Source organism: Trichophyton benhamiae (genome assembly GCF_000151125.1).
Source record: "Trichophyton benhamiae CBS 112371 chromosome Unknown contig01356.0, whole genome shotgun sequence".
Lineage (NCBI taxonomy): Eukaryota > Fungi > Ascomycota > Eurotiomycetes > Onygenales > Arthrodermataceae > Trichophyton > Trichophyton benhamiae.
In genome coordinates this window covers 239887-255359 of record NW_003315100.1, presented here as the reverse complement: position 1 = coordinate 255359, position 15473 = coordinate 239887, and the positions used below count along the sequence as shown (strand labels likewise).

Below are 15473 nucleotides of genomic sequence, written 5' to 3'. Positions count from 1 at the left end.
CGTTTGGTCAAGTCTCCTCGGGGCGGTTTCGGATGATTGACATACTTGGCTGGAACTTCAAGGAACTGGCGGTCTTCTTTTTTTTTTGGTAATTTGGTTTTGACTATTTAATGACTTTGGTGACGTCTATTTATGCCTTTCTGATATCACTGCGTTTTCTTTTAATATACCCCAGCGCAATGAACCTTTTATCCTGTTACGAGCCCCTTCCCCTTGATCCTTTTCTGACGATATTACGCTTCGTTTTGATTAATGATGATGACCTTGTAATCTAGCTACTCGTGTAATCATTGACCAATTTGTATGGTGGTCGTTGATTAGTATGTTAGGACGATCTTGATCAAATCATCAAGTAGTTACATTTTGCAATGAATACTATCCTTTGTCAATATTTATTATATTTGGGGGGGTTAAACGTAGCCGTGCATTATAGAGCGTATATTAACCCCTCAACTTGCTAACCCCGGGTACCCCAGTGGAGCTCGGACTTCTAGCCCAAGGTCCTCAGAGATTGTAGTTTAAGGACGATAAGCAATGTTCGGGGAAATTTTAGGGGTGCAAAGAGCGAAGGAGTAGTGCGCCAGCAACCCCCCATATACCATTGCCGAGTCTGGGTAGAATACATTGAATGAGAAACAACCAACCGTAACAGTGACGATACAGGACGATAGGAAAAAGGACAGCAACGACTAATAAACTGGCGAAAACCAAAACATTGGTACAGGGAATAAGGGGAGAGGCATGTAGAACGAGTCATGGCACGATAATAAAAGGGGAAGAAAACGGCGATTAAAGATCTTCAGCATCACTTGACTCCACCAGCTTGGGTTCTTCCCCATACGTCGACTTGTACTCGTTGATGTACCTCTTTCGATCCTCCTCTTGGAGAGACTTATATTTCTATAACTGCTGTTAGTCATTGTCAAATGCTACATTGAATGGAGAAATATTTACCTCTTTCTCACTCTCGCTTGCGTTCTTCCAGCTGCGAGCAGTTTCAGCTATCCGCTCCTTAGCAGATAGATGTCTGAGCTCCCCGCTATTATGCATATCGAGGGAGTAGAGCAGGTAAGCGTTACGTGGTCCCTTTACCTGCCTGTAGTCTTTAATTGGGCCGTAAATTCTGGATTTCTTTGGTAGGATGCGGCGAAGCTTGCGGCGAGCAGCATTGGCATTCTTTATCTCGAGAGGAGTGTGGGATTCAATCCACTGTTCAAGATTGTGTCGGTTGGTTTCTGCATTCTTTTCAGCAGTTTGCCCAAGCTCCTACACACAACATTAGCTTATTTAACCACTTTGGAGACGGCCAGCCTATTATATAAATCCGGGTACGTACGTCAACATGGAACTGAGATATCTCTTTGAATGCCTTTACCGACTCCGCAAGAGGGCCTTTTCCAGAGGAAAAGATCGCGATCTTCGAGGTTGGTAGAGGTTTGGGAGGTGTCAGCGCAGCCTCCTTGAGGTTCTCCAGATCCTCCCTTGCTCGGACCTTTGCTTCTTTCTTTTTCTCTTCGGCCCTCTTCTCCTTGTTACTCTTCCCAGGACGGCCACGCTTTGGGGGAGGAGTAGGTTTCTTAGAAGCCTTCTTCTTCTTCTTTACAGTCTTCTCTGCCTTGGTTTTTGGCTTGGCGGCAGTGGTTGCATACGAATTGCTCAGAGATAACGACCGAAAGAGGCCTTCGACACTGGGCCTTGCCGCGAAAGAGCTGGCGATGACTTTAGTCCGCAGTCCCGAACTGGGTACGTAAAGCACGCGACTATTGAAGCGTCGCACCGCAAATCGTCCGCATTGAGCAAGCTTGAACACCATGATGGCAGCTTAGGACGGCGCTTGCGATCAAAATCCAGGGAATTAACAAACTGTCGGTGGCCTTGTTCTCCGTCGTCCTGCTTCCTGTCTTTGACCCGTCCTTTGAGCTTCGCTATTTTGATATCCAGGGTGTTTGTTTTGGGTTAGAAGGCGCTAAACCTATTTTGGAATCTTACATAAGCAGTCTAAGCTTATCAAACTTTTTGCTTCTTTTTTATCGATTCCTCAACGTCAACTTTGCACCTTCAAGCTCAACATCCACTTTACGGCCAAAAAGTAGTATTCGCAGCATCGAGGTCGTTTAGACGGCCATGATATCGCCTTGTCTTGACAGTTGGTATTTATTTCAAGTGCTGTCCTTCTGAACCGTCAGTTTGTGGTTCATTCAACTACGGCAAAGAGAAAAGGAATATAAAAAGTTAGATTTCGGCCAGTTGACCATGGCCAGGGATACTCGCTCACCATCACCTGTAGGCAGCACGTATTCTTCGTCGAAACGAAGCCGGAGAGGCGATGATAACTACGACAAGAGCAGACGCCATGATGTGAAGGGGTATCGGAGGTCCCGCAGTCCCGAGGTAAGCTTGTCCTGCCTCCTTTTATGACACAGCTTTATTAACTGTTGCTATTTCCTTGTTTTAGAGACGCCATCGTGACAGAGGCCGGGACCGGGATAGAGACCTTTACCGACATAGAGATCGCTCTGTTGATACTCGAGACTCTCGTGACAATACCTCCTATCGCCCCAGAAGAAGCCGTTCGCGACCTAGATACCGTTCTCGTTCGCGAGAAGATAGTCGTGGCTACCGATATCGAAGCAGGAGCAGGGATAGAGCCTACCGTAGCAGACGAGATGATTCTCGCGATCGGGGTGGTAGACGAAGGGATGGCTCCGCTGACTCCAGACGTGCTTCTCGACGGGATGGGAGTAGGGATCGAGGCACGAGGGAGTCTAGCGGAAAGTCTCGTGAGGTATGTCATACCATAACAGGTTGTGTTGTTCACGCAGGGCTACGCTAACTTAGTTCAGGTTTCCAAGCAGGCATCTACTGCATCCCCTGCCCAAACTGATGAACAAAAGAAGGCTGAAAGACTAGCAAAGTTGGAGGCATGGAAGCAGAAACAGGCAGCAGAACGTGAACGAAAACAAAATGAGCTTGCCGCAAGTGGACCAAGAGGTATTCTCGATGAAATTGACAAGAAAGTTGCTTTATCGCGCGGTGTATCCACGCCTACCACTTCGACACAACCGACCGCTAGCTCACACTCTGCTGGAACAGCAAGAGTTACGGATACAACATCGTCCCCCACTCCCGAGCAACTGAAGAAAACAACCGTGGCTTCTGGTAGTACTAAAGTGTCCGAAGCCTCTAATCTTTCATCTGCAAGTGCTGTGGCTAACAAATCTTCAGTTGGTGCCAGCTCTTCGTCCGGTAAGCACAATCTCTACTTTGCACACCACCGATGAAACTGAAGGCAATTACTGATATTTTATTTAGCTGCTGCACCGCTTAAAACATCAGGCAATGTCAGCGGATTTGGCCTAGGGACCAAAAATCTTAGCGATTCAAACAAACTAAGCGTAAAGAGGACGCTCAATTTTGGAGAGGAGGAATCCAAGGGCACAAAACTTTTAAAACTCCCTGACTCGTCCCTAGAGGAGTTTTCTGCCAATACCACCCCGCAAGACGGTGATGACGATGACGATGATGACACTGTTATGCAAGATGGTGGTACCGAAGAGGAGAATGCCGCTGCTGCAAGAGCCGCTGCAGAACGACGTGAACAGAATCGCGTACAACCTGAAGCACCATCCGACGAAAACAAACTTGAGGAGCCCCAACCCAAGGAGCCTTCCAATGATGTCGCCATGACCGACAGTGCGGCTGAACCAGAGGCAGAGGAAGAAATTGATCCGCTTGATGCTTTCATGTCGGACTTAAAACAAAGCACATCTACACCGAAGCAAAGTGCCAAACCCTCTAGCTCGAAGCTTCAACAACCTGAAGCAATGTTTGGAGACGAAAATGACATTAACATGGACCCAGTTGAACCAGAAGCAGACGATTTTTTCGCGTTAGCTAACAAATCAAAACGTAAAAAAGATATACCCACAGTCAACCATTCAAAAATAAACTACGAGCCGTTTCGAAAGAATTTCTACACCGAGCCTGTTGATCTTGCTGGTCTAACCGAAGCAGAGGTTGCCAATATACGCCTAGAGCTGGATGGGATAAAAGTCCGAGGCGTCGACGTCCCGACGCCCGTTCAAAAATGGTCTCAATGTGGTCTAGGTGTCCAAACACTAGATGTTATACGCAAGCTCGGCTATGAAGGACCAACTTCAATTCAGTCTCAGGCAGTTCCAGCAATTATGTCCGGCCGGGATGTAATAGGAGTAGCAAAAACAGGCTCCGGGAAGACCATTGCTTTTCTTCTCCCTATGTTCCGGCATATCAGAGACCAGCGGCCATTAGAGAACATGGAAGGCCCAATAAGCCTTATCATGACCCCAACTCGAGAGCTTGCCACCCAGATTCATCGGGAATGCAGGCCTTTTTTGAAGGCCTTGAACCTTCGGGCTGTCTGTGCATACGGAGGAGCGCCGATAAAGGACCAAATTGCGGAATTAAAACGGGGCGCGGAAATTATAGTCTGTACTCCGGGCAGAATGATTGATTTGCTTACTGCAAACTCGGGGAGGGTTACAAACTTGCGCAGAGTGACGTATGTGGTCCTTGACGAAGCTGATCGTATGTTTGACATGGGATTTGAGCCTCAAGTGATGAAAATCCTTGGTAACATTCGGCCCAATCGTCAAACTGTTTTGTTCTCCGCCACTTTCCCTCGAAACATGGAAGCGTTGGCCCGAAAGACCCTGTCAAAGCCTATTGAGATTATAGTTGGCGGAAGAAGCGTTGTTGCCCCGGAGATCACCCAAATCGTCGAAGTGCGGAACGATGACGCCAAATTTGTTCGTCTCCTAGAATTACTGGGAAATCTTTACTCTGACGATGAAAATGAAGACGCCCGAACGCTGGTGTTTGTTGATAGGCAAGAAGCAGCGGATCGCTTGCTACGGGATTTAATGCGCAAGGGCTATCCCTGCATGTCGATCCACGGTGGAAAGGATCAGATTGACCGCGATTCAACTATCGATGACTTTAAGGCGGGCATATTCCCAATTCTGATTGCCACGTCAGTAGCAGCACGAGGACTTGATGTAAAGCAGCTCAAGCTTGTCGTGAATTACGATGCTCCAAACCATCTTGAGGACTATGTTCACCGGGCGGGTCGCACCGGACGGGCAGGTAACACTGGTACGGCAGTTACATTCCTAACTGAAGATCAGGAACGGTATTCGGTTGATATCTCAAAAGCCCTCAAGCAAAGTGGTCAACCAGTTCCTGAGCCAATTCAGAAAATGGTTAATGCATTCCTGGATAAAGTAAAGGAAGGCAAAGAGAAAGCGAGTGGATCCGGATTTGGAGGTAAAGGACTGGAGAGACTCGACCAAGAACGTGACGCTACTCGTAACCGAGAGCGAAAGACGTATAAAACTGGAGAAGAGGGTGAAGATGAAGATAAGGAGGAAGACAAGAAAGAAAAGGAGGCTGACCTGTTCAGCAGAGCTGCCTCGGCCGTCCAGTCTTCCACCGCAACTCCAGCTTTGGGCACACCTGGAGGTGTGGACCTGGACGGGAAAATCACCGTCCATAGGACACAAAAAGATACAAGCTCGTCTGCCGGCAAAAACACCCTTGATAAAGTAGGCTCTGCTGTCGCAGACATCCATGCTCGCCTTAACAAGGCTGGTGTCATGAGATCCGGTGTGCCGATTGATAACAAAGGCCCTGATGCTGGAGCTTTCCATGCTACCCTCGAGATTAATGACTTCCCACGTAAGTTTTTTCATTTCCCCATAAAATTACTTGTACCGATAAGTGAAGGGATAACTAACTATATTATAGAGAAAGCCCGATGGGCTGTTACCAACCGGACCAATGTTGCCAAAATACTGGAAGCAACTGGGACTTCGATCACGACCAAGGGCAGCTTCTACCCAGCAGGAAAGGAACCCCAACCGGGAGAGAATCCGAAACTGTACATTCTTGTCGAGGGTGATACAGAGCTGGTAGTTACCAACGCCATGCGTGAGCTAATGCGGCTATTAAAAGAGGGAACTATTGCCGCAGCTGATAGTGATGCCAGGGCGCCGTCTGGCCGCTACAATGTGGTATAAACTAGTGATTGCCTTCGTGTTTCAACCGCAGAAATATCATATGCCGTGTCATCTAAAATAGCATGGGTGATTGTGCTTTCTAACTATATAGGCTAACGATAGTTGAAATAATATCATTATATAATACAACAACGCTGACGAACACAAACGGCTATTGGAAGTAGATACTAGGTATGATTGCCTGCTGCCGATAGCTCTTCAAACTCAGTCGGGGAATCGTTAAAAGGACATTAATATATAGACACGGAAATTGAATCATACGATCATTGAATCATAAACGAAACAGCCGCCAAAACAAAAACAAAGGAAGAAAGAAAGTTCAAATCATACAACAGTAGCCGTGAAATCTAGGGGAAGCCTTCTCTTCGTCCGGAGTAAAGCGGGACAGAGTTCAGTCCCACCGTCGAGATTCCTCAGCACTCTGGGCATCTCTTGCTGCCCTTTCAGCCCGACTTATATCATCTAGTGTATCATTTCTGGACCTTGATTTTTGCGCTGCGAGCTGGGAGCTTAGTTTCCCCTTCCCGGCTGCCGAGTGCTTCGCGGCACGTTCCTATTGATCAAAGTACACAGGTCAGTCTCGTCTGCGGTCGTTTATTGGTACGGAGTATATACAAGGTGGTAGTGGTAGGCCGAACCTCAGCAGCCCTAGCAGCAGCGCTGCGGGCGTCGCCGTCTCCATCTGCATTATTACCGCCACCTCCCAAAACCCTCCCACCTGACGGCTGCCGCTGGGAGGAATTGGTATTCCGTATCAGAGGTGTGCTCGAATTGGCTGGCGTAGGTTTCGTAGGGTTTGTTGACGCTGCCTGTGACCCTAAGACGCGCCCAGGCTGCGCAAACGGGTCCGGTCGATTTGATGATTTAGAGCAAATATTCCCCATTGTGGTAATATAACCGAGCAGCGTGCGGTATGATATAGAGCCTATAATCTGTCAATCGGCGGGGCTTGGTGTATCGGCTGGCCCTTGGTTCAGACACTCCCAAACAGGTTTTGCAGATGCATCCCCGGGGAACTCCCAGCGTTCGTGCTATTGCCCTTTATAGTTAGATGGGCGCGCGGTCTGCTGCTTGTCGCTCGCCCTCCTTAAATCCGTCTGGCCCTCCCTTCTTCCGTGTTTCCGCCTGAGCTTCCTCTCCCTCGTTTTCGTGTTCTCCTCGTCGGCTTTTTGTTTTGCTTGTTCGTTCGTCGCCTTTTTCGCTGGGCCTTTTCACTTTAACCTAGTCGTCTTGCTGAGTCACGCCTGACTAAGCCGCGGGGTCATATGACGAAAGCGCGCGGCTCCCAAGGTCCCCAAATGCGGTAGTCGCTCTTTCCTTTCGTCGTGTGGCCGCGGCTAAAAAAATAATAACACTCGCAGCGAAAAAGAAGCGCCCTTTTTCCCGTCGCTCCTTAACGTCCAAATTGCTTCTTCTCGCTGCATATCCGATATATCTGCGAGACACTGGACGATCAAACGTTCCAGTCCTGGATGGAACTCCAATCATTCCCACACAGTCAGCCACAGTCTTGCAGGCCCTTAGCTCGCTAGCCCGGCCAAGTTCTACCAGTCCCTCCGGGCTACGCGCACATTTCCCGAACTACAACCGCCTTCCTATAATTAAGTAAGGACGGACTCGAAGATGGCCGACCAGTTCGACGAGCGCTCATTCTGCTGGGAGTGCTATTGGCCGAACCTGGACACCGACAACAACACTGCGCTGTCGTCCGGATGCGTCGATGCGAGCTGCTGGAACCAAGCCGACTTCTCACACCAGTCTTTTGATCTATGTGGTACCGGCACAGAGTGCTGCGACAACGATCAGTGCTCTCCCGGCTGTGCCACCATATGCGACGGGTTTGTGGACTGTGACAAGTCAACAGCCTGCTCCGAGCTTCAGTGCAACGACATGAACTGCAACAACCAGGCAACGGCCTGTTTTGATATGAACTGCGTCACAGAGGGTGAACAATCCCTAAGGTCCCTCGATCAGGGCCACTTCTTCAACCAGGGCATACCGCTCAACTGGGGGTGTCTGGATCTACAAAACACTGCTGCTGCTGCTGCGGCGACACCCACCGTCACAACCTCCGCCGTCAACGATGTCTCCTCCCTACAACATTGCAATCTCGACAACGATAAGCTTCGATCGCACTTTCATTTCCACCACGTTGGATCTATAAACTCATTGGATATAAATTCAGCTTCAAAGGGACTCGGCAACGGAATCATCGACCCTAAACACTCCCGACCTGTTATTGGAACACCATGCTCAAACCATGCAGGAAACGTATGGCCCATGGCCAGCACCGCAGGAGATTGCAACAATAATCTAAACAATCATAATAATACCCATCACCCTTACCTTAATCACATTCACCAAAGGGGCAATCTCGACAAAGCTTTTGACATTGTCCAGTGGTCCTCTCAAATGCAGCGGCACCGACACGACCCATCCTTTCATTCGCAAACAAGCAGTGCAGGTTTCATACACGATGTCATGACCAATAACTCTACTGTTTCCACCCGTTCCACTCCTGGCCTCAGCCTAGAGTCAAGCCCAATGACTGCCCTAACAAGTCGAGAAGTTAGCATACAGTCAATGGACTATAGCGGTGATGAGCTGCATATTTGCAAATGGGTTGCAAACGGCGACTCAGGGCTTGTATGCGGTATCACCTTTCCGGACGCAAAATCTCTTCAGGAGCATCTTGTCCAGGAACACGCCAACCAGACTGAAGGTGCTAAGGGAACCGGGTATTATTGCTGCTGGGAAGGCTGCCATCGTCCGCATGAACCTTTTTCACAAAAATCAAAACTCCAAGGCCACTACCTCACACATAGTAATTGTATGCAATTATCTCATACCCTCTCGAACCCAAACCACCCATGTATGATGGTACCATGTCTAACTATTTTTTACAGATAAAAACTTCCAATGCTCTATATGTGGGAAATCATTTGCACGACAAGCGACCTTGGAGAGGCATGAACGCAGCCACAGGGGAGATAAGCCGTATAAGTGCAAGATATGTGGAAAAGCTTTTACGGATAGCAGTGAACTTAGTAAGTTATCCCTGTTCCATGACCACGAGAAATATCCCGGAGAACACGAAGATACTAACAGGGATCAGAAACTCACAGGAGAATACACACGGGAGAGAAACCGTTCAAGTGTAAACATCCTGGCTGCACTTTTGAAACTGGCGATGTAAGTTACATATTTCCCACTCACCCTCTCCTTTGCTGCTCGTCACTAACTTTGTTCGATGATAGTCATCCAATATGTCAAGCCATAAATTAAGTAAGTGATATTACAATGAACCATGGTAAATCAACTCCTAACAATGGTATTTTCTTCTAGCGCATGGAGAACGGCGACACAAATGCCCATTCCCTGGATGCTCCAAAAGTTTTACTAGACCAGGTATTATCCCCATATTCTACACTTATATCTTTTATTTACTAACCCGGTATCTAGATCAATTAAAAAGACATGCAAAGACCGCTCACAAAGACGACCTTTTTTCACTGCAACGGATGGCTAGTCCGGTCACTCATAGCCTACCCGTAATATAGAACACTGTTTATAGAATTTTTGTGGGATAATTTGCCTTTTGCTTATGCGTTTTCACCCCCTCCGCATTATTTACGGACTTGAATCAAATCCCAACCCGAATAGACCAGCATCTCACGATGGGTCAGGCCGCTGGTCGATCCCGGACGGTCCACAGGACGATCCGACAGCATCATGCTACACACCAAGCCAGATCGGGGAATCATGACGGGGATTTCTCGGGGGAACTGGCATCTACGATATAATGGCTGCTTACGATTTTGTTGGAGTCTGGGGGCATGCGTGCTGTTTGGAGAAATCATAATACGTCAGTGACTTGATTTCCAGGCTGAATAGTTGTTACTCATCCGTGCAGTAAATTTTACTGAGCGATGCAGATGGTCCTTCGACCGGGCTAATAGTACATTAGCTTTGAATACTTCTAATGAGGAACTTTCGCCATATATCACACCTACTATCATTCAGCCTTGATTTGCATCATACACAGAACTTCAAAGGGTAATATCACTATCTGGCCCACATATTAGCTTACAAACGAGTTATCTACTTTTTGCGCCCCATAATCGACCGAGGTATGTATAACGAAGTCACTCGTGCTGAGCACTCTCTTCTAGATTTTTAACCGCATTCTCTATCTCCCTTATCCTATGACCAACTCTTCTCTTGATTTCCGCTCGGACATCTGCGGGAATATTAGTCGGGTCGTAGGATGTGGAACGCACTTCTGCAACACCAGTACGGTTCTCCCCGTCCTTCGACTCGATATCTTCTGGCGGTGGGTTGTTCTCGGCATAAGCACCATATGCATGGTTAAGATCGTCAAAAGCTTCGCGCATGGATATACGGTCCGATGCAGCATATATCGTGGCCGCGGCAGTAGACTCAGCCGCTATCTCTAACTAATTTCAATACTACCGTTAGATTCATCAGATGGCGCATACCGAGGGAATTAAACAGCGTGACTGTATGTACAGTTGTGTTCCCCGCTGTATCCAGAAAACAGGAACTCCAAGAAGTTCTAGTTCATACCTCATCCTTGGCGATTGCGTATCTATATAATATAGTATTAGTTAATTAAAATGCCCCAGTTTAGATGGTGGTTCGGATAGTCCACTTACAAGTCCTCTATCTCTTGAATATAATCATCCACCGTCACTTTTTTTGATGACTGGCTCGTTGAATAACTCCGGTCATATGACACTGGGGACGGATGTCTGTGGACACTGGCAGTCATCGGACCTGAATTCAGGAGCTTGTGACGAGGACTGTTTCTTGATCCAGGCCAGCATATCGGGACGCACGCCAAAGGCCTGCCAGTGACATCACCGCGGGGTGAATATAGCTGCCGCTTTTGTGGTATATTTGCAATGCATGCCCCATCTGTATCCAGTCGACGGACGGACGGAATTTTCGATAGTCTGGTAGTGGTCCTCAGCCTGCAACCTTGTCGTGGAATAGGTAGCATTATGGCGGTCAGATGTTCTGCATAGGGCAGATATTTGTTGCAACTTGACCGTCACCAATACGAGGTTGCCTTGAGCAGTGTGGCTATCAAAACACAGTAAGCATCCGGTCTAGCAAGCAAATGCCAATAGAGTTTCACCTGTATCAGAAAATACAATCTCCGGCTTAACGATTTAAGTCGTAGTTAGATAGTTCGCTGATAGTAACTATTGTCTGGCCTCTTTACTGGATGAAAAGTTGTTTGGAGATGAAGTGACGTCGCAAGTGAGTTGTCTCTAGAGCAAAATAAACTTTCCTCGTCCAAGGTCAATAAGCGCCTCTGGCTTGCTTCATGCGGCTAATAATAATGACTGCCTGGCTCTGGTTCAAGGCCATGGTTTTTGGTGACTACAAAAATAATCACAGCAGAAAGGTTCGTAGCCAGCTAGTTACCCCTAGGCTGGAAAGGATGTTGAGGCTTGTGGATTTCGCATAACCTCATTGAAAGCAATACGCAGAGTGCCGCAAGAGAGATAGGTCATGCCACTATGGATACAATTATTGTATAAAATTAAACATCGCAAGACGAGGAATGTGATGCGTTTATCTCAACATGGAGATAAGCACTGTGGCGTCAGATGTATGGTTTTTACCTCAGGTTTACAGCGGCGCAAATCCCTAAACGGCTATTGAGTGTTATCGCAATATGTTGACCGTGGAGCCAGAGCACACTCTCGTAAGGGCTATCGGTCTCCTTTGGGTAGTCATTACTTCATTGCCTGATTATAATTACGTGGCCGAGATTGTTGGAATTCATATGGACATTCAGGATCTAGAGGTTATCGTATTAGATCGTAACTATCTAGCTACTCGCTTTTTGGGGTTCATATCAGCTGTGGAGTGTCTAAGACTCAGAGCCTGGGATATCATGTTAATCATAAGTTTGGAAATCATCATGGTTCATTCAACATATCCGAAAATAATTTTGACTGGGACAAAAAGAAATCACAAAAAAGTTACCAAACAATCATCATAAGCATATACTCGTAAATATGTCGTAACCAAAACAATGTGCAAAACAGTTCAACTATATCATTAGAGCTAGTACCGGTCGTGATGGCGCTTTGTGTGGCGAGGTCTGTCGGAGTACTCATATTCGTACTCAGATGGAGGGCTGCTATACCGACTTCGGTGTCGCCGATGGCTGTTGCCATGGCCACTGTCACGGCCTCGCTCATCTAACCCCAGAGTAGCCATTCCTTTGGCAACATAGTCGGTCAGACTCTTGCTTCGCTTCCTGTTCGATCGCCCAGATCTGCCTTGCCGGCCATCATCACTGTAATAATCGTGCCTTCCAGACTCACGAGATCTAGATTGATAGTGTTCGAAAGCCTTCTTGCCAGCAGCAGCAAGCAGTGCTGCAGTGGCACCTGGGTTAGCCCTTCCATGGCTTTCTGAGTGTGAACGGTGTCGTCCCGACTCTCCCCCAACTAGGTGGCTTGTCGCAAGGCCCGCGAGGGTCGACTCTATAATATGCCTCTTGGTAGATTTGCTAGCGCCCCCGCGGTCGAGTACTTTTTCGGTACCGCCAGCGCTGGCAACGGCAGCTAGGACACGCTTCCCCTTCTCACCAGTCCAGTCTCCCGGGTCGTTGCGGGCACGATACGCTTCTAGTACTCCTGCAGTCAAGGCGGCGGTAATAGTGTTCTGTAGAGCCTTGTTTGGATCATCTCTATAGCCGTGAGCCCGAGGATCTAATGAGGAACTCCTGTTGTGATTTCTGCCCCGGCTTGGGTCTTGACGGCGGTCATCATAATCGTAACGATGATTGTCATAGCCCCGACGATGATCCTGACCTCTACGGTCTCTGTGGTCATCGTCGTATTCATAGCGGCGGCGTTGCCCGCGGTCGCCCTGTTTGCGAGATCCATCCATGGCTCCCACGAAACCAAGAGCCTCTAAGGCGTGATCACCAAGCGACTTCCGTGGGCGTAAGGGGCTGGGTGACCGTGATGGAGGCGACACTGAGTAGCGCGACGAAGTTTTATCTATCTTTAATGTTAGCATGGAGGTTCCAGGAAGAAAAACTATGATGACTTCTAAGTTGGAACGCCTCGAGGAGATGAAAGACAGGGCAACGTACGGCGATGTTTGCCACGGCGAGGCTCCTCGTCGTATTCGTCATATCTGCTTCTTCCGCGATGCCTGCCTTCTCCTCCAGTAGAGTAGGATCGCCTATGTCGTCCGCTTTCTTTTGGTCTGGGTTCACCGTAGGGTGCACCTTTACCCTGACCGGGCGGATAGTAGGCAGGACCATAGCCTTGACCGGGCATGGGCTGCCCCGCGGGAGGGGGTCCATGATGCCTTGACGAAGCCCTGTTATAGGGGTGGTTGTTGTAGTAGTCGGCTGCCATGGGAAAAGTGTCGTCGTGAGCTTGCTGTTATCGGTTATGCTAGAACTGATGGGTTCGGCGTGCGAGAGTCCATCAACAACGGCTTTATATCACCACCAGGCGCCTGTGACGTATGAAGTGGGTGATTGTGGCTTGGTTTTAATCATGGAGAGACGGAAGCAATAATAACTAATACAACGCAGGCTCAGTGCAGGTCACGTTTTGCTTGGCAGATGACATCATCAGCAGGGATGGCCCGTGTAACCCGAACCCTAACTCAGTTCCGGCGGGCCGGGTCCATGGTTCAGGAAGAGCTTATTGTCAGGGGCACGATATTTAGATAGAGAGCGATCCACCGATCGTGAGGGTGGGAGATGCTGTTTTGACTCCTGTCTATAGCCTAGTGTTTATATTCCTGGTACTTCCATGAACAGGGCTTGAAAGTTGTGAAAAGGGAAAAAGAGGCAAAGTTAAATACATCCTGAACCGATCCTGAAAGAGAACGCTGTAAGAAATGAAAGGTAGAATAATAGAAGGTAAGCCTCATCTCCTCGATATGTGTCTGCTGCTATAGCTTGACTTGGTCGATGCAATTGCCAGTGAGTCCAGTCCCGAGGAAATGCTGTCAGAGCGGTACGCCGGGGAACGCGGCCGTCTTTCATCCTCTGCATCTTGCGGATCTGGGAGCTCTCGGGATAGGTATCGAGGAGAAGCCTCATAGCTAGTAGTGGAGCGGCTTGAGTGTCGGCGAGATTGGGAATGTCGCGGGTCAGTCGGCGCTTCTGTATCATACGCAGGGAAGTATGCGGTAGTTGAGCCGGGAGACTGGGAGTATGCGGTGTCGGAAATATTCTGGTCATGCCCGTCAATATCAACATCAATGCCTGATTCGCGATGAGTCCTTTGGTGCTGCTTCATGTTGTCTTTCCTGGTAAATGCCTTATTGCACACCGGGCAGTGGACTCGTTTTTCACCAGTGTGCTTTTTGCCGTGCCTTGCGGCGTGTCCCGAGGTCGTAAACGTAGCCGAGCATCCATGGGAGGCAGCGTATGGACAGGCATGCTTATGCTTTTTGGTGGTAGGTGGCGCCGCATACTCTGTAAAGTTGCTGTAACTTGATTGTGGTGATACCCTTTCTCGTTCTCCTGTCTGATGCTCATGCTGAATATGTCCCCCTTCTTCGAGGTCATACCCATAGGCTAAATTATGTGGCATGACAAACTGAGGAGGCGAGGAGCAGTGAGGCGCTGGCCCGTAGGAGTAATAATGTGACTCAGAAGATGATGACATGTCCTTCCATTGTGGCCGGCTATCTCCATGGAGAAAGCTGGCCGACTCCGGGTTTCCCTTTACTGATGCCGGCCACCCGTGAAGTTGTGAAGAGTGGTCAGTTGGCTCGTGCCTGGATTTAGATGATCTCGAAGGTCGAACCGCAAAAGAGGGGTTGTCGTCATTGTTCAATATTGAAACCATCCTTTGTTTCTCGGGAACTCTAGACATAATTTCCGCAGTCAATAGGATGATTGGATATTGGAGCTCGCTAACAGGGAGAAAGAATGAAGTCTCAGAATGACAAGCAAGTATGTTATCTCCTTTAGTGTCTGTCTTCACCGCGATATAGTTTGGAAAAAACAAAGGGGTGGAAAGGCGTTTGGCAGAAGCTGTGATATATAAATGGTCCGTAAGAGCTCCGACAGGGGCTTCCGCAGGGTCAAATATCGGCGTAGTCGACTATACGAACGTCAGCCTTGTATAGGTATTACAAGGCGGCTACTTCCGGTAGAGGAAGCCAAAATATCGATATGACCGAAGGATGGTGGATGTGGGGTGGCCCGACAAGTCACAAGCTTCGCGTAAGTGTAGGAATTGAGGCTTATACGTAAGCTCCTAACCGACGGTGGGGGTTATGCCTGTTAGCTTTATTAAGAGAAGCCTTTCTCTACTTTCCCCAGCTTCTTTAGGTGCAGGTCGGGGGAATAACGAGAATAGGGAAACGTGTTATGGCGTTCGCTTTTGTATAAAA

General features: G+C 48.4%; 6 protein-coding genes across 6 annotated transcripts; 2 read left to right on the top strand and 4 right to left on the bottom strand.

The window, feature by feature from the left end:
• Nucleotides 1–789: 789 nt before the first annotated feature.
• ARB_00470 (HMG box protein, putative) lies at nucleotides 790–1813 on the bottom strand (the record flags this gene model as incomplete). Its single annotated transcript, XM_003013239.1, has 3 exons — nucleotides 790–900; nucleotides 955–1266; nucleotides 1337–1813. The coding sequence occupies 3 exons, from the start codon at nucleotides 1811–1813 to the stop codon at nucleotides 790–792; spliced, it is 900 nt and encodes a 299-aa protein (XP_003013285.1).
• Nucleotides 1814–2253: 440 nt separating this feature from the next.
• Nucleotides 2254–6056, top strand: ARB_00469 (uncharacterized protein; the record flags this gene model as incomplete). The annotated part of the gene is made up of 4 exons (XM_003013238.1): nucleotides 2254–2366; nucleotides 2456–2741; nucleotides 2844–3246; nucleotides 3313–6056. The coding sequence occupies 4 exons, from the start codon at nucleotides 2254–2256 to the stop codon at nucleotides 6054–6056; spliced, it is 3546 nt and encodes a 1181-aa protein (XP_003013284.1).
• A 1623-nt stretch (nucleotides 6057–7679) lies between these two features.
• Nucleotides 7680–9252, top strand: ARB_00468 (C2H2 transcription factor, putative; the record flags this gene model as incomplete). The annotated part of the gene is made up of 2 exons (XM_003013237.1): nucleotides 7680–8928; nucleotides 8963–9252. 2 exons carry the CDS (start codon nucleotides 7680–7682, stop codon nucleotides 9250–9252), a joined length of 1539 nt encoding a protein of 512 aa, XP_003013283.1.
• Nucleotides 9253–10201: 949 nt separating this feature from the next.
• On the bottom strand, nucleotides 10202–10848 carry ARB_00467 (uncharacterized protein; the record flags this gene model as incomplete). Its single annotated transcript, XM_003013236.1, has 3 exons — nucleotides 10202–10513; nucleotides 10644–10665; nucleotides 10733–10848. 3 exons carry the CDS (start codon nucleotides 10846–10848, stop codon nucleotides 10202–10204), a joined length of 450 nt encoding a protein of 149 aa, XP_003013282.1.
• Nucleotides 10849–12158: 1310 nt separating this feature from the next.
• ARB_00466 (uncharacterized protein) lies at nucleotides 12159–13416 on the bottom strand (the record flags this gene model as incomplete). The annotated part of the gene is made up of 2 exons (XM_003013235.1): nucleotides 12159–13037; nucleotides 13201–13416. 2 exons carry the CDS (start codon nucleotides 13414–13416, stop codon nucleotides 12159–12161), a joined length of 1095 nt encoding a protein of 364 aa, XP_003013281.1.
• Nucleotides 13417–13993: 577 nt separating this feature from the next.
• ARB_00465 (C2H2 transcription factor (Egr2), putative) lies at nucleotides 13994–14923 on the bottom strand (the record flags this gene model as incomplete). The annotated part of the gene is made up of 1 exon (XM_003013234.1): nucleotides 13994–14923. The coding sequence occupies one exon, from the start codon at nucleotides 14921–14923 to the stop codon at nucleotides 13994–13996; it is 930 nt and encodes a 309-aa protein (XP_003013280.1).
• Between the last annotated feature and the right edge of the window lie 550 nt (nucleotides 14924–15473).